At 43.7% G+C, this 23,142-nt stretch overlaps 1 protein-coding gene across 1 annotated transcript in view; it reads left to right on the forward strand.

Moving 5' to 3' along the window:
• The first annotated feature begins 1,881 nt into the window (after positions 1-1,881).
• LOC136642225 (cAMP-dependent protein kinase catalytic subunit alpha-like) overlaps positions 1,882-23,142 on the forward strand; it is a 47,339-nt gene continuing 26,078 nt past the window's right edge. The window contains exon 1 of the mRNA XM_066618581.1: positions 1,882-2,371. Coding sequence (XP_066474678.1) covers positions 2,182-2,371 — 190 coding nt within the window. The 5' untranslated portion in view covers positions 1,882-2,181. The remainder of the gene's footprint in view (positions 2,372-23,142) is intronic.

Here is a 23,142-nt window from a genome sequence, read left to right on the forward strand (position 1 = left end):
GATTGACAGTGGGGTCCCCAGTCTCATGCTGTATTTATTGGGGTCATGGCACAAAAAACATTGAAGACCACTTCACTATAGTATTAGTATTTAGAAATGTGAAGTATTTTCCATTCCTGTGAACAGTCTTACTAGATCAGTCACTGGTGCATCTAATTCAGTAAATGGTATCTTGCAACAACTGGCTGCTGTTGGATAGTGATTGCATCCTTGTTTGATGATTGGAACTGAGGTTTGGATACTGCGGAACTTCTTGCAAGTTTGAAATTCAGATAAGCCAAGGGAACCCTCTTAGCATCTTTAGATAAGAATTCATAATGCTTCAGTTCAATATGGTGCATCTGTACTGATAACCCACAGTCTGTCCATTCTGAATGCTGAAATGTTTGGGGAGCATGAGGCTTCCTGTGTATAACTGCACTGGCTACTAGCGCAGATGCATCTGGAAGTCTGTTTCTTTAAGAGCTCTGTCTAAACCTGGCACGGCGCCCAGCTGTTTCTTCCCTTCTGACTTCAAGAGTGTTCCGTTGTGGCTTTTCCTGAAACAGTACTGCAAGCTATCCTACCACTGTGCTCGCTTTCCTTGTCCAGAAGTTCAGGCTTGTCCTGCAGACCACAGCAAAGTGTCTTTTCTCTCAGCAGTCCTCCTCTTTCCCTCCAAGCAGTGCCAGCTTGGGATTCAGAAGCAATGTTGGAAGAACTGGTGTTTCAGCCTGAGCTTGGACCTGCGTTGAAAGGGTAGAGAGAAGATCTGTCATCTGGTATTGGGAATATGGATATGGAACCCAGCAGTTCTCAAAATATATGGGAAAATGACACCGATTTCAGCTTTCAGTTTTGGACCCAGCTTTTTCTGTGGGTGCATTTGTTTGGCCGCTTGGTCAGTTATCTCATCCGCACCTTTGGGAGGCTAAAACAATAACTCTTTCCTGTCCTTTATCTGAAGATCAAACACAGTATAACCACCAACTCCTGCCCTGTACCTACATCTTTTGGGCAAACAGTTATCTAAGGAAGAAAGAGGTGCCTTGTACTTTCCTTCCCCTCCCCTTTTGCCATTCTTCTGCATAATGGATGGCTTCTTATCCGAAGACTGAGGAGGCGAAGTATGACTTCAGAAGTTGGAGAGCGGTTTCTCACCTCAAAGTCGTTGGTACTCGTTGAACTGCATAGCAGTGCACAAGTCTTTTAACTTCATTTACTGATGTGAGCTTTTTGGGTCTGCCTAGAAAGAGATTCCACAGGTGGTGGTTATGGTGGCTGATATTCTATATGTGTGTACTTGTGCTGCATGAGGTTGCATATGAAAAAGATTTCTATCTCTAGCTCATAGAGCACTTGAACACCTATTTTGCCCTTGTAAATGGCATCAGATAGGGTGCAGTCCACAACACCAGCAGTTTTCAATGGAATGCTCTCTTTTTATCAAGCTGTCCAAGCAGCTCCTTTTTTCTGATCAAAGGCTGCTACTTCTTGAAGAATCATCCTGTTCTGGAAAACAGGGGAGCTTCAAGAGTGCCTTATTTGCCCTGTCTTTGGCCCTGGGGGTGAAAAACAGTCAGTGACTCTTTAAGCTATTTTAAGTTCCATTGCATGGCCCTTGCTCCTGTTAATCTGGCAAGCCTCTCTCTCTCTTTCTCTCTCTCTCTCTCTCTCTCAATTAATCAAATCTGCCTGTTGTTCACCCTTCAACCAGCTGTATAAGTGACCAGGCTCCCTGTGTTTGTGTCTGAACAGAGAGCGAGAATATGAAAGGAACTATCTTGAAGCCTTCCTGGACATAGTGGGGGGTTGGGAAGTCCTGGTATGTGCATGGATTGCTGCCCTGGAGAGCTGCATGCCAGCTGCTGAACTGACATGACTGCTGTGGTCCAGGGAGGTGGGTTTCATGGAAATTCTCTCCCTGTTAGAAGTCGAGAGCAACCGGCTCAAGCCAAATGCCTGTCTCAATCAGCTGGAGGGGAATGTAAAGGGCTCTGCTGAGACTGGGACTGTGTCTGCTCTCCAGTTGCTGTCTTTTCTCTTCCTGTTACGGGACAGGAAAATGGTGGACCTGCCTCTACCTGCTGGCAGAGAGCAATGACTGAAGAGAATACTTTCCTAGAATCTGATCAAGCTGCCTGATTGCTGCAAGAGCAGCGCTGGGACAGTAGAAATAATTGGTGACAACTTAAAGGAAACATGAACCATGGAGCTGAGGTGAACAGCCAAAACTCGAGCAAGAACAAAGGGTACAAGATGTCGGCACTACAGAAACTGGAGAGCCTGGCAGGACGAATCTTCTACTGGGGGCAGCGAAGTGATGCAGGGACACCAGACTGCGGGGAGGCAGCTTCTGATTCAGAGACCACTGCTGCCTGGAATGAGCAGAGTGAGTGGACAAGCGAGCAGGACTTCCAGGGTGTTTTTTTCCACTCTTCTGTTAGTGAAAAGTGTTGTGCATCTTCCTGTGCTTGTGGGGTTCCCTGTGGTTCTGCTCCCCAAGTGAACCTGTCAAGAGATGATGCTTCCATTCTGTCCCTAGTGGTGCATGCCTGTATTTGTGATTAAGAGTGGTGAACTTCCAGTGAGGCCCATGAATGAGGATCATGGTCTTGTTTTTAAAGCATCAAGAGCTGCCCTAGTGGTTTCTTGGGGGATGGAGGGGCAGGAAACAAGCATTTTGATTAATAACTAAGACTGCAGTTCTGCCAGCCATTTTGGATCCTTGGGTTGTGGCTGCCCACCACCCAATTCCCAGTGTTAACCTGCCTAGTTTTGAAGTGCACTTCAGTGACACTGCTGCCTCTTGGCTTGGGGAGTACATTTAGGCCTTAGATTGGAAAGAACAGCTTCCCCCATTAGTTTGCCCACTGAACTAACACTCCTTTGCTGCTAACCATTGGTTGATTAAGACCTGAATACTACTGCGTCACCCTTACAAGAGTTCACTTTAAGCGTCTATTGCGTAGAGGACAAAAATGAGGCACTGATAGACAGTTGTTTGGAATGGAAAAGGAGGCGGGCCCAAATTACTCAGTACTCTGGAGATGCGTGCAGTGGTCGTCCAACAGCCATTTTAGAACTGGTAATGCTACTTTGAGTGGGAGAAGTTGAGAGCAGAGAAGGGATGGGGGGCACTTTTCCACCCACCATTCTGCCTTCCTAGTTTCTCTTTTGTTGGGTTCCATACAAACATGTTTGCAACCTTGCAGAAAGGCAGCTCTGGTGGGGCAGATTTGAAGCAGGGAAACAGCAGGTGGCAAAAAGGGCTAAATGCTTCCTTCTTCTTTGTATCTCTTCTTTCAATTGCCCCCACATGTAAAATGAATTATTTTAAAAATGATTGTTGTGGATGGCTGTGTATGAGTGAGAGAAACATGATACCATATAAATAGCAGAAACCTAGGTTTTGATTTTAGAATAGTCAGTATAAATGTTCATACTCTCTTCCCCCTTTTGGGGGCATACTTGAATTTTCCAGTAATTGATAGCAACCATTAAGAATCAAGTTGTTTGTTTCAAATCTCTGTTCTCATTTTGACCACCTTTCTCTTGGCCTCTCCTCATCTGCTCCATAGTCGCTTTGTCCTGTTGCCGTTAAAGTGCCTGATCAGTCTTTCTGACTTTGAAGATTTTAGTTCTAGCCTGGCAGAGTACAAATCAGAGGCACTGACTGGTAATCGTTAATTTTTTGCTTTTCTGCCACCACCGACCAAATCTTTGGCTTTGATTCTTGTCTTTTGGGGTAATCCTATGCCTGATTACTCAGAATTAAGTCCCTCTGTGTTCAGTGTTGCTTACACCCAGATAGGTGAACACAGAATTGTGCTATTTGGTGCGAAGCCATATTCTATTTCTATGGTTGACTGTATTGTGGATTCCTGGAGTGGACTACCTAATGTGGATAGAAAGTAGGCCTTGGGCTATCTGGACTATACTGTACACTAAGGCAGGAGGGAGTGAATGCAGTCTCTTCTTGAATTTTCAAGTACATTTAAACAAAGCTGTCACAATAATGTTTTGGCACAACCACATGGTCTAAAATAGAAGCTTGTAGAAGAGCTGATACCAGATTCTTCTCTAGCCCCTTTAATCCTTTGGCATTGGCACCTCAGTCCTACATCTGAGTCTGTTGCACATAAAGGAAAGTGTGCAAAGCCAGTAAAAGTGCTGTGGAAAGAGTCTGATCTGGGAACTAGGAGTAACATCTCTTGAATTTTCTTCACCGTTCCAGTCAGTATGTCTGAGTATTATACTAAGGAGGTGGCTTCTATTTCTGTTCAAATCAGTTTTTATAGACATGTTCTTGTTTATAAAAATTGTGTTCCACTTTCAGTAGACATGTTGTGAGGGCAGTGTTAAAAAGGAAATTTAAATCGGTAATTGAAACAAAAAGAAATAAAACAGCAAGGGCAGATGAAAATATAACAGCATCAAGAAAAGGACAAAAATAACATAGGCAGAATTTTAAAAAGACCCATGTAATCCCTGGCTCAGAATTGATATCCGAGTAGGCACCAGGCAAGCCTCCCTGAGGAGAGCAGGCCATCGTTGAGCTGCTGTCAAGAAAACCCTCAATGGTTATTCTCTACCTAACTTCAGAAAGGGCACCTGGAGAAGGGCTTCTGATGAAGACCTGTCTGCACAGCAAGATAGATGTGAGAAAATACAGTTTTTTGGATACCGAGGTTCCAAAACATCTTTATAAAAGGGTGATGCTTCTTTATAGAATTGATGTTGAGATTATTATTAGAGGGTAGCTTAGTGCAGAGAATAGGTCGCCATTTAGATTCCTCCATAGGTTCATTAGCAGTGTGATTAGATGTTCTTGGATCTTCCAATTCACTGTACTCAACTTCTCATGTCTGTTTAAACTCTCATGAAGAGAGCTTGCTAATCCGAGTGGGGATGGGTGATGGTAAGCACTATGGGAATTGAAATTGAGATTTCATGCAAGAGGCTGCCTTGCTTCTCCCCCAGAACCCTTTACTGAATTTGCTTGCATATTTTGCCTTAGCCAAATTCAGGATTCAGTCTTTCATTAAAGTTATATTGATTTGGCAGCCCTAAGGGGCATAAGCAACAATAAGCAAGAATACCGCTTGTTGGTACCCACCCATTGGAAAACAAAGACTGGCATGTATGCATCTGTCGTGGAGTTTGAGACCGTAAGCAGCTGCTCCCTTAGTGTCGAGCTGGCCCAGGAAGTTCATCTAAACAAGACTTGACTTGGAGTTATTGGCACTCGTGGTCCAAACATAACTGACTGTCTACTGCTGATCATTCCTGCAAGTTAGTATTAGCAGTGCCAATTGCTTCTCCAGATCTCTTAAATCCCACCAAAGCTGTCCCCTGGTCAGAACATACAGAACAGATGCCAGAGAGTCATGATGGCTGTGGGACTTGACTGCTAATCTTGGATAAATGTGTAATCTCAATTACTGTGGATTTCTGGGTGAAGTTTTGAACACTTCCTTCAAATAAAGTCAGATTTGTAGTTAAAATATGAACAAGAATCATGTATAGCTAGGTAGTACTGTTTATGGGAACTTGCTTTTCAGTTTTCTGATCAGTCAGCACATTGAACAGTGTGAATTGAGTTAAAGTGAACCTGCACAATCTGTCATATTTTTCAATTCTTTATGTTTGGTACTACAGACTCGCAACTTAGATTAAGGATTCTGATTTCTCCCTCTGTGCCTCCGTGAATTCCAGGACCTCTTGTGGAAAGTCAACTCACTTCTATCCTTCGAAATCTTCTTGTATTTATTACAGTACATTAGTGATTTTGTGTGCTCTCGATTTTTGCATTCACTTGTACAATATTTCCAGTGCTCAACCAAAATAGAAACTTTCAAGAAATGAAGTGACCTGCAAAGTTGTTGACATCCATCAGTCTCGGAAGACTATGGTGTCACGCTCTGAATGGTGGTTCTGGAACAGAGTGTCCTCTCCAGTGCGCGAAGCCTGGGTAAAGTAGATGTGGAGGATAGGCTGTTTCCCATGCAGCAGATCCCCCCTCTCCATGTCGCTGAAATGGTCCAATGGGAAGGCAGAAGCCAATACGGTTGGTTCCAGCGGCGTCACAGGCCAGAACGTGACTGTGTTCAGCCATGAACTGCCTCAGGGACTCCGGCTCCAGATTTTGCCTCGAGGTTGACTCCTGAAGCCTTTTCCATAACTGGACGTAGCCACAAGGCAGTGGAGGTTTGGGATCAGAGTTTTCCTTCTCTCCAATGAGCTGCCTTCCCAGGCTAACGAGTCCCATCTACCCAGTGGCTGTTTAGTTGCCTCTTACGACAAGTACAGCCAAACTGAGGGCCTATTCTTATCCCCAGCCCCCAGGGGAACCCCCAATGTTGTAATTAAGGTTTTGTATTTCAAGAAGTAGTTTGAGAGATAGTAGCAGGTACCAGAAGTCTATGGAGCAAGAAGGTCATGGTGCTGAGATTCTCAGTTCCCCCCCCCCCCAAAAAAAAAAAAAAAATAGGGAAGCCATTTTTATTTTAGGGAATATAATTTTTAAAATTTTTATAATTTTAAAAATAGGGAAGTAATTTTTATTTCCACTCTGTTCTCCCCATCATATCATGCTATGTTCATAGCACTGGTTAGCATCTCTTGCTTCAGAGTTAGGCTGGCAAACCTACCTTTGCAGTAGCTGATGAGTAGGGACTAATTAATTGCCAGAAGAGGAGGGACTATTTGGTTCCCTGCTTGCTTACTAATTTTGATTCTTGACCTGAATCTGTTTCAGATTCCTATTGAGCCCAGCATAGTTAGGGACATGATTGTTAACTCTGTTCCCAGGGAAATTGATTAGGGTCACTGTGTCCTGAGCCTCAGGCAAAGCTACTTTGCCCTTCAGCTTCCATACCATTGCTGCTGCTGCACCAAGAGTTTAAAAACCAGGGTACAATTGCTGTATATGAGCTGGGCACTGATGATGAGAAAGATGGATCTCTTATGAAATATGATTGAATGGTATTGAAGCAACCTGAAAGACTTCAAGATTCAAGAGAGATGAGTGCTCAGCTTTTACTGTCTAGAACTTGTGTAAAGCCATTTTGACAGCTCCTGTGAATTTGTAATTGCTAGATAATTTTGGTTCCCAAGGCATTGATGGAATACAGAGCTGCTTAATTATCCTGCCTCTTCTGTCATTGGGGGTGGCCTACATAATCGTAAAAAACAAAAATGCAACCCTTCAAAAGCAGCAAATCTAACAAAGAAAACGGGGGGGGGGGGAGGGGGCTATGAGCCAGCATCATCTACCTTTCTTTTTCAGCCACTTGATGCCTATGTGAAAAGGTAGCCCTTGCATATTTTTGTAAAGATAAATACATGGCATTGTCAGGAAGTCTATATTTTGAGAGATATCATGGACAGGCCTTGGTCCTCTCAGTCACAGTTTTGATCTCTGGAGATGTTGGCCCTTGGAGCAAGATTCTTGCTTGACGAACGAAGATCTTAACAAAAATTCTGCTGCCTGTGGATTTAAGTACAAGATGTACTTCCGAGCTGTCTCTTGGATCACTGTGTGTTATGGAAATGCTCATAACCAACTAGTTCTTAACTGTCTGTGGTGCCAATTCTTGTGGGATAAAACCTGTCTTCGTGGGGTTCCTTATGATTCTCCAGTGAGTATCTGGCAATGTTTCACTTTGTGCAGAGCAATCCCTTTGAGCTCCCCCCACTAGCTGACTTGCCAGAGGCCACCCTTCTAGGGATGACTCTGACTCTGTATAGCAGGGGTCTCCAAAACCCGACCCAGGGGCCAGAAGTGGCCCGCAGCGAGCCTCTATCCGGCCCACGGCCAGCCCCTTGTCCCCTGAAAACCTCTGGCCCACTTGGCCAAATATGACTGGAACTATGCTCTGGTTGTGTCTGGAGGGTGTTCAAGGGTCAGAGAGGTTGAATGAATGATCCCATTCATTCATTTATTCACTCATCTAAGTTCCATCTCTAATTTATTATTATTATTATTATTATTATTATTATTATTATTATTATTATTATTATTATTATATTTAAATTTTTTTCCCGACCCTCAACAACATGCCAGATATTTGATGCAGCCCTCTGGCCAAAAAGTTTGGGGACCCCTGCTATATAGCATGTTCATAGGCAGGTAAAGTACGTCTCCAGTGTATGACTTCAAGATGTCTTTTCATACTGATTCTTTTGGTTTCTTCTCCTCTCTGTGTTTGCTACTCTTTCTTAGGGTGTGGAAATTGTTTGTGCCTCTTTAGTTCAGTTTGCACCCTCGTTTGGTTTTTGTTTGTAGGGATGATTTTCTTACTTTCGTCTTTCTGTGCCTACCTGTCTCACAGTGCTCGTCAGCATTTGGTAGATGTACAGAATCACATGCTGGGAGGGTTGTTTGCTACTCTGTTCAGTCTCCAAGCTCGTCTGAATCTTCTGTATTTATAGGAGTTTCTTGGGCTTTCCTATCAAACTTCTGTTCTGAATGTAGGGCATGATAATTGCTTCCTGATATAAAATTTCCAGCTACACTGAATGAATTTGCAGTAGTGCTTATCTTTGCAAATGTGTGTCTTTCTTTTCTTTTAATTTAGAATGTCTGTATTCTGCCTGTCCACAAATATAAGCCTCCAGGGCGGTTTACAGCAAAGTACATAAAAACAATCCATTACTAAAAATAAAGCAAGAACAGTTGCCAATAAGCATTCCGTCCTGCTTACTCCTTTATAAGAGCTATTGCAAAATGAAATGCCTCAAAACCTTGGCTGAATAAAACAGTTGTCAAATGGGGCCAAATGTTAGCAGTGTAAAGGCCTGATGAGTATGCGTTCCTGTGGATGATTCCAAAACTGTGGTGTTCCCATAGAATAGGTCTTGGCCCTGGTAGTTTCCAATTGCACTGGTGATACTCCGGGCGCCCAGAGCAGGACCTCAAAGGATCTCGACACACAGGCAGGTTCATATGGAAGCAAGTACTCCTTCAGACACCTACTCTGACCATTTAGGATTTCAGAGGCCAAAGTTAGCACTTTGAATTACACCTGGAAACTGGTAGCCAGTTGGTCTTTAAACACTAGCAGAATAGGATAGGCTTTGCAGGATGGTGTTAATAACTTAGGTGCCATGTTCTGAATCGGATAAGGTTTCTGAATGTGGTTTGGCAGCGTCATGTAGCTCATGAGTGTTTCGCCTACAATAAGCAATGGTAGAAGGAAATGTCTGGGACTGAATGTGTTTTTCAGCTAGCAGGAAGTGACATTGCTAGCTTGCCTCTAGCATGCTTCTATTTAGATTTATTAATATATGACAAAATGGTGCCTAGTTGTTAAAACTCAAATACATGGAGGCCGCCATGTTTGTATCAGTAGAACTCAAATGCGTGGAGGCCACCATGTTTAATAGCTTTGAGCTTGAAGAAAAGATTGCAAGTGTGGCAAGCATGCTAAAAGTTGAAAAACATATGCGACCAGAGCGTAATGGGAGATGATCTGCATTCATCTTTCCTGTACTACTAGTGCTGCTAGCTGAATAAACATGTGCAGCCTGGGATTCACCAACAGAGTTGTGGCATCCAGTCGGAACGGCTGCAAAGTTGCATCTGCAAAGCAAATTATGGATTTAAAAAATACATCACAGCAGGCCACTGAAGGTTCTGGAAAACCATTTTGGTGGAGAATAGCTCTGCTGGACAGCATTGTATGGACACAGTAGTGGCAGAAGTAATCTCTCTTGGCTGCCATCACTGCCACGGACAAGCTTAAATGCTAGAGTGTTTCAGCGCTGGAGTGGCCCAGCAGATTGCTATGCCTCCACATTGTACTGAGGGGGAAAAAAATCTATCAGTCATATAATGACAGGAGGGTTTTAGCTGGGGGCGGGGAAAGAAGTGCTGAATTATTTGCTTATCACTATTCACATTGCAAGTAATAGCCAGTGGTAGCTGCTTGTAATGCTTGCACAACCTGATGACACTGATCATGATATAAGTGGTTATCCTATGCAGGGGAAGAATGCATTTTCTAGGTGCAGAGGGTATTGCATCCAGTGGTGGTGATACACCGTATATAGGAACTCCAACAGAAGCGGTAACTCTCAAACTAAGGTATCTGAATTCAGTGTGTCAAATGGGTACCAACTTGTTGCGTTAAAAATCCTTGTCTGGAAAGGCCTGCGCACTTTCAAAAGAAGTTGGGTGCATATAGCAGATTGCGGTCAGTGCTGAAGTATTGGTTGTATACTGCTGTGTGGGTATCCACCCCTTCCCAAGCACAGAATGGGATTTGTGTACATAATGCTATCTAATGGTCATCCTGGAAGTGGGCCAAGGACAGACAACTGGAATACCAGGGTTTAATAGTGCCCTTGTCCTTACTAATAATGTGGCTGCTTAAGAGGTGTGGTGTGTTGTAGTTACTGAAAAGGTGAGAGATGAGACTGATATGAAGAGAATTAAATGTGGAACTAAGGAAGCAAACAGGGAAATCCTTTATAGTAATGTGGCAGTAGTTGCAATGAGTAGAGAAGCAAGACAGCAGGAGGTTCTGTAGCTAAAGGGATGTGGGGTAGTGAACATATTTCCCACCAGTGTTTGGAACAGGGTAAGAGAGAATTTGGAGAGGTCGCATGTCTGAATCTGGAATACAAAGCCCTGGAGAAACTGTTGGAGCTCATGTTTCTCTTTGGACCATTTCTCGAAAGTGCTGTGTCCACCTGAATATTAATGACACTTTTGGAAGACCACTGAGAATGAATTAAAGACTTTTTATAGGGTGGGTCCTCTTCCAAAATGAAAGCCTAGATAGCGCAGCACTGGCTGCTTTGACCATGGGCAGAAGTCTAAAACGGGGAGCAAGTGGCCATATAGAAGTTAGCCCGTTGTGTGTAAATCAACTTTATATTTTGGCAAGTAGTACTTCAAATGAGTCGTGATGAAGAACAGGAAGAACAAATGAGGATAGTTCAGGTGTATCTCCAAGAATTTGGAAAGAGCATGGGAAAGCTTGAGAGCTGTAAGGAAACTTAAAGGATCTGCTTGATGCTAACCCAGCATTGTGTGTGTATTGATGAAAATAGCCTGATGACCATAAAACATATACTGTTGGCTTCTGTGATATTCTCTGTGGCACTGGTGATGCATACAGAGCTTTCAGTGTTTTGCAAGTGCCATCTTTCAGAGAATTTGCTGACATAGAAAATGGCTAATGTGCACAGAAGTGGGTAACTTACTATTATTCCTACAGCAAAGGAGATGTGATGTTGCCTCTTGTTTCCTCCCTTACTCTCTACTTTCCTTTCCCAAACCATGCCTCCCTGGAAGGGAATGAGGCATATCTTGTTCACTGGTATGCCACTGTCCCAGCCATTTCCACTTCCAGTGGGTCAGACCTAGCTAAGCAGTCGCCATGGCAGTGGAGTACACCATGTACACTGTTTATGTAGGGAAGCTAGAAATGGTCACTGTGTGATGGATTCTCTTTCCTGATGCTGTAACATATAGTGTTGGCCATCATGTGAATTTTTTTAAACTAGTGTGGAGATAAAACGTACACCAACTACCACTAGGAATGGAGTTCACTAACAATAAGTTAATTGTTAGTTAACCCCAACTGTTAGTTAACAGTTAGTTAACCCCAACTGTTACCCTGCACATGCCTGATCTCGTCTGATCTCTGAAGCTAAGCAGGGTCAGGCATGGTTAGTACTTGGATGGGAGATCGCCTGGGAATACCGGGTGCTGTAGGCTTATACCATAGTCTTTCGAGACTGAAGATTGCCAACCAACAACAAGTTGTTACAAGTAGAAGGATAATGGCTCTTTCTACATCCAGAATCTGTTGCGAGGAATTTAACTTTTTTTAACAGAAGCATTTACCACCACATTTTTGTATATGATAATATGCAAACTGACCCACCAATCTACATTTATGTGGAAGAACAGAATGAAAACTTGCTATGTTGATTCTGAAGAAGTGATGCAACACAAATGCAACCATTGGTGTGTGGGTACTGGAGACCACCATTTAGGAGGCGGAAGTGAATAAAATATTAATAGTAGACATGTAAAAGCGCTAACATCCTTTAAAATGGGATACATAAACATGGCTCCTGCTTGTCTGGAGAAGCTTCTGCTTCAGAAAGCTGAAGAAACAATAATGCTATTCTTAGATTCATAGAATCTGGTGAATAGGAAGGAAATGTTGGAGACTCTGAAAACAGTTGGCCGTGTAAGAGAAAGTTAACTGTGAGCTGTTGAGTGATACTAAAATGGGAAGAGGAAGGGCAGCCGAACAGCCATGGATTTTAGCTTTTGGAACACTTCACAGTGCTAGAGAGATAAATGTTGTAGCTGGAAAAGTGTTGGAGAGGATCCACGATGGGGAAAAATGTCAGACTTTGACTACTTTCTCAAGGAGACCTATTTTAATGCCTACTGCCAGATAATTGTGCAAGCAAGGCCATCTTGCACTGTGTCTGAAAAATTCGCAACATCACAAAGCTGGCAGACCCCTAGAAAAAGGAAGTTCCGTAATTGAAAATTCAGCTGCTGGGAACACCTCAGTGCTGTGCTCCCACAATCCATTCTTGATGTGTAGAAAACATTATGTGGTGGAAAGTCTTCACTGACTATTGAGATTGTGAGACATATGCAAGGAGCTTGTGGGGCTCAAATAGTGGTCATCTTAAATAGGTAACACCTTAAATAGGTAACATCTTAAATAAGAGACCAGGGCTTGACCTTTGGAGGACTATTGTAATGGGCTCCTAGGATGGCCTGCTTCCATCAGGAGGTCTGCACTGCACCAGCTCAAGTCTTGAACTGTCTTGAGAGAGAAACCTTCCTTTTGTGCTGGTGCATATATCTTATGTGCTGATGTTGATACTGGAAAGCAGGAATGACATTTGCCATGTCTGAATCTGGAAGACAAAGTAGTGACCTTTGACTGGGCCAGTCAAAGTTCTGTAAGTAAACAAGCGGATGGTTAAAACGCTGTGGTGTGTCCCTCCTCCTACTCTCTGAGCCTGCTGACCTGCCCTCCTTCCATTTTGTCTGCATTTGGCTTGATTTCGGTTACTTGTTTGTACTGCTTCAGGCCATGCCATCCTCTCACATGCTTTCTGATACAAATGATGAATACTTTTCTATTGGAAACTGTTCTCTAAACCTTGTCCAGATTTGCCAGCTGATGCTCAAAAACAGATATTTAAAAACAATTCTCTTCAGCCATTCCTATTTGTGAGGCTTTGAAGAGATTGGACTGGTGCTAGAGCATCCTCTGATGGCAGGTTGTCTTCATTTGTACTACTGGGCTTAGCAGTCCTTCTGCTGAAGGTCTCCTGAGAAATGAATTCAGCTCTGAGTTGCGGGAGCCATGTAAAGCCTTGGCCAGCTTGTCATTTCATCACACAAGACTTGGGTCTCTCATTCCATTAGTCCTAGCTTAGTATAGACATCTCTGGTTTAGTGTTACAGCAAGTCTTCATTTAAAGTCATTTCATTATAAGTAGTCTTATTTTAAAGTTGTTATGGGGGGGAAAATTGATTCCCAGCCAGGACCACTGTCTGTGTGGAGTTTGCATGTTCTCCCCCCCCCCCCGTCTGTGTGGGTTTTCTCCAGCCCAGAAAGCTCACATTTATTTCAGTGTTTAATATTAGTAGTGTTTGGGGGGTCTCTTTAGAAGTTTGGTGATGTTTTTGTGACCAGAAATATGCTCTAGGAACGTAGCTCTTGTTTATGTATGTCAATTAGCCAACAGTATAAAACTGCTTTTGTTATAAGTCATTATGCTTATAAGTCATTATGCTTATAAGTTGCAGTTTCTTAGTAACAACCAGTATACTTACCAAGATGGGGTAGTTGGATGTGCTGGACAAGGGCTTGCTGAACGTGTGTGCCCATGTATATGTGTCAAAGGGTCCCCTTTTTTCACCTGTCTGCCACCGCGTGGGTCCTGATGTGGCCCAGCTTCTTCTGTTTGGGTAGCACCTGCTGAACTGTTCTTGGCCAAGCTGTGTTGCTGCACATGTTGCCGCCTCTAGTAAATTAGCAGTTCTCTCTGTCAGGTTTTGCCCATGGTGTATCTGTCATGGCTTGTGACCCTGCTGCCCGTTGCCTGCAGGAGGTGCACAGAAGCATATTTTCCCATCCTTTGGCATTTTAAAAAATTGGGACCTGATCTACCTTAAGTCTGTGTTGTTTGTGTACTGGAATAAGGCATGAGGAGCTTGTTGCTTGGCGAGCCCACGCATGACCTCTCTTTACTTTTGTTGGGAATGAGGTCTGTTGCTGCAGAAGGGGTCCAGAGCACAGTGGGAGAGCACTTGTTTGGCATCCAGAAAGCACCGGGCTCAGTCTCTGGGTACAGCTGCAAAAGACCCCTGCCTGAAACCTTGGAGAGCTGCTGCCAATTAAGCGTAGACAGCACTGAACCAGATGCGCTGTATAAGGCATATGCCTGTTTATATTTTTTCTGTACCTCCATCTTGTTTGTGCAGTTCAATGTCTTTTGCTCCATATATCAAAATAATGAAAAATGAACCACATAATTGAGGCCTACTTTTTCCCCTCTTTCCACTGGTGCTGAGAGACATCCAACAGAATGAAAATCATGAGCAGCCTTTACAGGCTCCTTACAGGTGACATGTTGCTTGGGGGGGGGGGTTTCTCTTTCAGCCCCACCATGTCCCTGGCCTTCCATTTTTTGGATACTGCCTTTCCTTCAGCAGCCTAGAAAAGAGACATTGGGAAGTCAGTGATACCAGTCGCCTTGCAGGGCCCTCTGTGTGGTGAGGAAATCCCTGCTTTGGGAGTTCTGTGAGACACCATCCTACCCCATTGGCATTCATGGAAGGCCAGGTCTTCAGTTAGTCAACTTGGAGTTGGTTTAATTGCACGGTGTTGTGTGTGCTGAATTGTTTTGACACTATCTCTCTTCTGGTGTATATACTGTTGTGCGCAAGCTGCTCTGTGCTTTTTCCCCTTGAATGTCAATGGGATGAGGTATAAAATCTCCTAAATAAAAATCAGTAATGCAGCCTGGGCTTGGTTTGAAGGAACAAGCTGGCAGGGAGGGGAGGAGGGTCTGCGAAAGCCTTTGTAATAGGCTGTGAATGAGCTGCTGTTGGTGACTGGCAGTATCTTTCTCTCCCCTCCCCCTCTTTGCATTGCCATCATGTGATCCCCTCCCCCAGGATGTTGGTGACGGGCGTTGTTTTGTAACCAGCCACCCCATTTACAGAACAGTTTCTGGACTTCAGGGCAGTGTAACTCTTGGGGGGGGGGGAAGGTTAGTGCAGCATCTGCAGCAGACCTTTTTACCACCTCTCTGGCTCAAGAGCACGTTGCCTTGGCCTAGCGCAACTCTCCTTCTACTTGGGATCCCAGGAAGGCAGTGGATGTTGGAACGTCAAGACAGAGTCTGCTGAGTCTAAGGGGCAGCTGGCATTGCCACAAGGGGCTTTGCAAGCACTATGGTGGATTGCTCCAGTTAGGTACAACTTGGTCTATACGGATGCAGTCGAGGAAAAGGGAGAGAAGGCGGAACAGGCGTGCCCTGGAGCTGCGTTCAGTCCTGTGCTGGCTGGGGACTCTGTTAGGCTTCCAGGAGAAGTTGAGCTCCAGGCCAGGGCCGTGTTTGCTTTTGCCACCTGGGGCAAAGTCCCCCATGAGCCGTTTGGCCAGCCCTCCCTCTCCACCTGTCATGACCTCTTAACTGAATGCTTGCAGCTACAAAAACAGCAGGGCCTCCAGATGGACCCCGGGATTGAGGGCCAAGGAATGGATGGTAAGGAAGCATGGAATCCCAGATGGGACAGGTGACTTCTTCTCTTCCCCCCCCCTTCTCTGATCTTAGGTCTCTTTCTTGCAAGGAATGTATGCTGGAAGGGCGAGGGAGGGCAGGGATGGATTAAGTGGTCTTGCCTCCAATGCAAAGTCTGTCACAGTGAGTCTGTTTCAGCAGACAATCTGGGACTGCACTCCTCACATGCAGCCCCTGCAGCAAACTGACTGTCATGTATATGAGACGACCATTTACATATTCAGTCATCGCTGCTGAATTATGTTTCTGCTAATTTTGACATTTATCCTTTTTTCCTCCCAGTCAAAGAACTTTGAATGCCAAACAAAAGGAAGCTAAGAGCAGCTGCTTTCTCCCCAGTTCTAACTTATATGCTGCTTGTATGTTTAGCAGCATGTGTAGTTCCTGGCTGTGGTCTCTTGCCACTGTTGTGATGCTAATTGCTCTCTAAACATTGGTGTGAAGGAAGAACCTGGCAGCTCATGCCAACCAACTCCTTCCAAACCCTTGCAAAAAATGAAATCCACAGGGATGTTGGTATCATAAGGGAGAGATTGAACTTTCAGTTGAGGGAAGCCTGAAAAGCTACATGACCACAAGCTTATATTTTGCCTGGCAAACCTTCTAAAGTTCATAGTGATAGCTCTCATCGTGTATTGAAAGTAAATGTCTACACTCTGTTAGTTGTGAAGAAAAATCTGAAATGTGCATGTAGACTCTATTAAACACCTAGAAAAGAACTGGGTGGGTTTTCTGTGGTGATGAAATGGTTTACATTATTTTTCTGGGAGTCTCCTAATGTGGGGTTGGTATTCTGACCACCGCAATCAACGTCCCCGAAATGTTTTGCAGGAAATCTGTTAATAATAATAATAATTTGCTTTACTTTAATCTACTTATTTATAATTATTTATTTTAATTTGCTTGATGATGTCATTTCTGGCCATAACATCACTTCTACTGGCTCCTGGACGGATTATCATTCTAAGAAATGGGTCCTGGTGCTAGAAGTTTGAGAACTGTGGCAATAAGATATTAGTAAGGTGATACCCTTGCTGGTGTGTGTGTGTGTGTGTGTGTGTGTGTGTGTGTGTGTGTGACACCATTAGTGACCAAAATAACTAAAATCACTGTTTGTAGGGATAATAACAGAAACTGGTGTTTAGATAATGGATTTTTTTTTTCATTTTTAGGAGAAGATTTGTGGACTTCTTTCATTTGCTTTAGAAGCTAAATCTTCGGATTGGTTTCTAGTCCTTTTGCTGGCTGGTTCTCTATGCCAGAGATGTTAGTGGCTTCTGTTAATGGTACCATTGTACAGTTGTCAGAAAAGGCAGGAAAATGCACTTGCAACGTCTGGGAGGAAAACGTGCTTTAGGCCAGGGATGTTTAAATGTCCCTCAGAGATTGAAACTAGTTAAGCTCCAAAGCTGTTCTTGCCCTCACGAGACTTGTTAACCAAGAAAATGAGGATGATTTTTTTGTTGTTTGTGAGGAGGGAGACAACAGGTTTCTGTGTTAGAGAATAATTTAGTTTAACTCTTCAGTTACTAACAGTAGAGGAGTAAAGTGATAAACTCTGATTTCAAATCCAGATTAATGCTGAATTGATCAAGATCCAGAGCCGTTCCACTGAATGCTGACATTGCTAGGATGGAGTTCAGTGACTTCCCAGAGCAGTTCTTCTGGGTGAAAGAACTGGGTGTTCTACCTGCCAAGTCACAAATGTAGATCGGTCTGTTGGCATGGTGCAGTGAGAAAGGATCCAGCTGTTTGTATATAGCAGCCAGTTAATGGAGGGTGGTGCTAAGGAAGATATTTGTCACTGTGTTCCATCCTGGATGTGCCAGGTGCAAAGGGCTTCTGTTCTGGATGAAAAGAAAGATGGAATGTGATGGAGAAAGTGACACCAAAAAAGATGGAGGTAACCCTTTAAGGCAGGTGGGGAGGGGATATGTCCTTGTATGTGATATTAGCAGTTGATTAGCTAGTTGTAGGTAGAGAAAATATCAAACTCCTGAAGGATGAATGGATTGAAGAGTTCGGTATATCAAATTCTGATTGAATAGTAAAACAATCAACAAAATACTAAAAATTGCCATCTAAAAAACATTACCATCTAAAAAAGAGGCAACAGATTAGTATAAATAATGTTCAATGTTTGGCCATGTTTCGGCTGTCTACTCAGGCCTATGAAAATAGGCGAGTCTTGAGTTCCTTCTGAAAATGTAAGAGTGAAGAGCATCACTGTGCTTCTTTTAGGAGCTTGTTTCAATGGCATATATCCTGGCTGTGGTGGTACACCTGCTTTGGTTGCTGGTATGTTTCTCGGCATGATTCAAGGTGATAGTTCCCACCTTTAAAGCCCTGAGTGGCTTGGGACCAGAGTATTTGAAGGGCCTCCTCCTCCCACATGGTTGGTTGGCAACCTTCAGTCTCGAGAGACTATGGTATAAGCCTACAGCACCCAGTATTCCCAGGCAGTCTCCCATCCAAGTGGCCTGTCTCTTGAGGGGAGCCCTTTTCTGTGTTCCACCACCAATAGAAAGGCATCTGGCAGCAACATGTGAAAGGGCTTTGTTGGTGGTGATGCCCAAGCTGTGGAACTGTCTCTTATAGGAGGTAGGATTACCACTTGTGCTTCTTCAACATCGATGCCAGCTGAAATTCTGTTTGTTTCCACTGGCCTCTTTTGCTGCTTAGTTTTATTTGCTGTACTATTTATTTATCTTGATGATTTATCCTGTTTGACTTTGTGATATAATAAGCTTCCTTGAGCACCTCCCTAATGGGAGTGGGAAGTGCAGGATATAGATTTTTAACACATTTAAATTTCAGCACTACTGCAGGAAAGGCCCAGCATCTTCCCTCTGCAGCTGCAACTCCCAGAGCAGCGGGAACTTTGAAGATCCCAGCAGGCAGCAGAGCAGTCTGTGTTATTTAGAATGACTAGTAACTGGGATTCTTCATATTTTCCTTCTAATAGAAAAATCTAGTTATTTGATTTTTTTTCTGTAAACCGCTTTGTGAACTTTTTGTTGAAAAGCAGTATATCAATACAGTTAATAATAATAATATCGAACACAGTTAATGTCCTTGAACCATCTGGATCTGTGTCTCCGAATGTTTTTGACTGTAACTCTAACTACAGATTTTCTCTTAGTATGGTGACCCACAAAGTTGGTACATGTTCTTAATAATAAAAATAATAGACCTTCCTGGGACCATCGGGAACATCCATGTCACCCTCATTTGGGTCATAACCCTCAGTTTGGGAACCACTGATCTAGACATTGTATATACTTGACAGAGGGTACCATCTGCCCTGGTGCACAGATGGTGCCCTGCCAGCAATTCTTTGACGCTCACATCTTCTGCTTTGCAACAAAATCCTTCTGCAAAGAACACTGTGACTTCTTAGTGCTTGTGCAATCTTGCTTTTACTTTCCCTTTTCCACCAAGTATTTTGTCAGAGAACTATGACCTTTTTTTAAGCGTCAGAGCAGTGGAAGTGCAAAAGAAAGGAAACTGAATCTGTTGCCTGTGCAGCAACGGAATCTGTAAAAGTGCGACATGTTCATCCATTGTTCCTCTGTGTTGGCCACGTTCATGAAAACTGCATGCAAATGATCTTGCCTCTGGCTTAATGGTGACCTTTCTGCTCATGCCATGTTTCTCGTGTGACCCATTTGGGCTGGAACAATTTCCCTTTTTGTACTATTGCTTTTGCTTTGTTAGACTAACAAAACTGTTGCTTTGTTAGTCTTGGAAGTGAAGAGAAAAAAAAGGCAAGGTGTATCTCATCAGAGTAGCTTCTGTGGAGTGAATAACGCTTGATGGGAGACTTCTCTAGGTCAGAAGGTTGCGTGGAGATCAATGTAGTAAGAGAGATTGCTTGCCTCATGCAATGGTCTGCATTGTGGGCTATCCATGTTTTGGATACTGTGGAAGAGATATCGTAGGCTTTGAAAGATTACTCTGACTGCATCTCTATTAGTCCTCTATCCTCCTGTGTTTATCTTGGCAGAGGTCAGTGTGTGAGACTCTTGTGCAATTGGACACGGTCGATTAGTTCCCTAAGCTGGATTCGCAGAATCTGACCAAACTGACATGAATAGAAAATGCCTTCATAGAGGTGTGTGTGTGTACATGTGGGGTTTTTTTAAGGAGCACTTTCAGCTCAAATGGTGTAATGGGGAACAATTTTGTGAAAAGAGATGCTTTTAACACCTGAGGCTTTGTCAAAATGGGACAAATTGCATGTTTCTGCTCTTTCCCTTGTTGCTTCTGCACAGCTAACAACTTAATAGTGTCAGTTGTACTCTTGTCTGCTTGTACTCTGGATACGGCAGTGGTTGAAAGTGCAGCAGATACTTGTTCCAGAAAAGGTGCAAGAGCCCTCTAGTGGTCAGATGAAGGATAGCTTTATGTGTCTTGCTAGTTTAAATAGAATTCTCTATTTAAATTCTCTATTTGAATTCTCTGTATAGAATTCTCTGTTTAAATAGAATTCTCTATTTAAACTCATCCATTCTCATACATTTAGGGCACAATCCTAACCTGGTCTATTCAGAAGTAAGTCCTATTTTGTTCAATGGGGCTTACTCTCATGAAAGTAAGGATTGCAGCCTTAATCTGTTTCTGCCCAACCCACAGGTGTACACATTTTATCCCTGTTGCATATATGCAACATTGGCCAGAAATGGTTTAAGAAATTTGGGAAGTTGAGTACCTTTCACATTACAAACAGAATGGAGCTAAGCCAAAATCAGATAGTAGTTCTGTATACTTTGGTGCACTTCCTGGTTATGCAGAAGTAACTTAAGTTACATGAAGGGAGATTCCAGTTGAATATCACAAGAAGCTTCTAAACGGCAACAGCAGTTCAGCAGTGCAGTTGCTGAGAGAAATAGTGTGTTTCTGCTTGCTGGAGATCTTCAAGCAGAGGCTTGACAATTGCCTTTTGGATATGCTCTAGGGAGGATTTTCTACTCCAAGCAGGGAGTTGGACCTCTAAGCCTTGATGAAGGCCCCTCCAAGTACATAAACTGTAAATTAAAAGATTTTAGGGGGGAAAAATTGTGAGAACCTTGCTAAGTGACCTGCAGGATCTATGAGGTGCTGACAGCAGCAGAGTCATACACTGTTGACCATATAAGAACAGCCCCACTGGATCAGGCCATAGGCCCATCTAGTCCAGCTTCCTGTATCTCACAGCGGCCCACCAAATGCCCCAGGGAGCACACCAGATAACAAGAGACCTCATCCTGGTGCCCTCCCCTGCATCTGGCATTCTGACATAACCCATTTCTAAAATCAGGAGGTTGCGCATACACATCATGGCTTGTACCCCGTAGTGGATTTTTCCTCCAGAAACTTGTCCAATCCCCTTTTAAAGGCGTCTAGGCTAGACGCCAGCACCACATCCTGTGGCAAGGAGTTCCACAGACCGACCACACGCTGAGTAAAGAAATATTTTCTTTTGTCTGTCCTAACCCGCCCAACACTCAATTTTAGTGGATGTCCCCTGGTTCTGGTATTATGTGAGAGTGTAAAGAGCATCTCCCTATCCACTCTGTCCATCCCCTGCATAATTTTGTATGTCTCAATCATGTCCCCCCTCAGGCGTCTCTTTTCTAGGCTGAAGAGGCCCAAACGCCGTAGCCTTTCCTCATAAGGAAGGTGCCCCAGCCCCGTAATCATCTTAGTCGCTCTCTTTTGCACCTTTTCCAATTCCACTATGTCTTTTTTGAGATGTGGTGACCAGAACTGGACACAATACTCCAGGTGTGGCCTTACCATAGATTTGTACAACGGCATTATAATACTAGCCGTTTTGTTCTCAATACCGTTCCTAATGATCCCAAGCATAGAATTGGCCTTCTTCACTGCCGCCGCACATTGGGTTGACACTTTCATCAACCTGTCCAACACCCCCCCAAGATCTCTCTCCTGATCTGTCACAGACAGCTCAGAACCCATCAGCCTATATCTAAAGTTTTGATTTTTTGCCCCAATGTGCATGACTTTACACTTACTGACATTGAAGCGCATCTGCCATTTTGCTGCCCATTCTGCCAGTCTGGAGAGATCCTTCTGGAGCTCCTCACAATCACTTCTGGTCTTCACCACTCGGAAAATATGTACTGAAAAGTGGAGGGGAGGAGCCAAAACTGGCCAACTGAAGCCCACTGGACTTGCAGTGTCCAGAGGGGCAGTTGGTCAATTGATCAGTGTCTGTCATGGAATAAACAAACCTCTCCTGGAAAAATTTCAGGAAGAGGAAAAGGGACCACTTTTCCCTTTCTCCCCTCCAGAACCTCCTCCCAGAAGCAATAATGCATTCAAGTTTGGGATTGCTAGCAAGACCCAAAGCTTGAACCAGAAGTGCCATGTAGCACAATGGAGGAAGGTCTCCAAAGGCATCCTTTCTTCTCCCCCTTCTTCAGAATCCCCAAGGCACCCAAGGTTCTGTGTTGGCTGGAGCTGGAGCCCTGAAAGGAGCACTCCAGCTGGAGGATGTGTGGCACCATTTTGCTGCTGGTCTCCTACTTGTAGCATTCTCATCTCTGATACTTGAACAGAGCTGTCGGTAACAGCACCCCCCCCCCCTTGCATTGCTTTATTGTCTTGCAGCTCTTTGTCATGCTAGAATGCAGATAATTGGTAAGATATTTTTTTTCAGGCAATATGTTTAAAATATACTGAACTACTTTTAGGTAATCAACTGCCACACGATCAGTAGTCTTCAGCCTCTTCAGATTGCGTCTGTCCTTTTAACCCCAGCCTCCAACATGGGGCTGCCTCTACATTTTTTACTACATATGACCTTCCTGTCTCTTACCCCCCCCCCCAGTTTACTTCTGCCTCTTTTGTTTTGCTTTCCTCTTCTTAAACATGCACAGAAGATACTGGCAGACCACCCTGTTTTAAGGCAGGGCCTGTCATTTCATAAGCCCCTCGCCAGTGCAACCCAAACCAAACAGTGAGAACCTGTTCTTTGTAGTGCCATCGTTGTCCGCAAAGCACAAAAATAGGTCCCTATACCAAGGTGCTTATAAACTAAAACTTGGCAGTGTGGAAGGGAAGGCAGGAAGTGGACAAGGTGAGAGCAGTACTTGTTCATAAATGTGAACAGGGTAGTCATCCATACTTGGGCTCTGCCAAGCTCCTGCTAAGCTAGACAAGACACAAAGTTTGGTTACATGTACTATACAGATGTTACAATTGATGCCTGGCATTTTCAAGACCACACTAAAAATGTATAGCAGAACAATCAAGTTAGACCCAGTTGTGAATTTAGAATAGCTTTAGCTATATCTTAAACAGCAGAAGTGAATCAGACCAGTGAGAGAGTAGAAGGTGGCAAGGAGCTAA

This window comes from Tiliqua scincoides, chromosome 2 (assembly GCF_035046505.1).
Source record: "Tiliqua scincoides isolate rTilSci1 chromosome 2, rTilSci1.hap2, whole genome shotgun sequence".
Lineage (NCBI taxonomy): Eukaryota > Metazoa > Chordata > Lepidosauria > Squamata > Scincidae > Tiliqua > Tiliqua scincoides.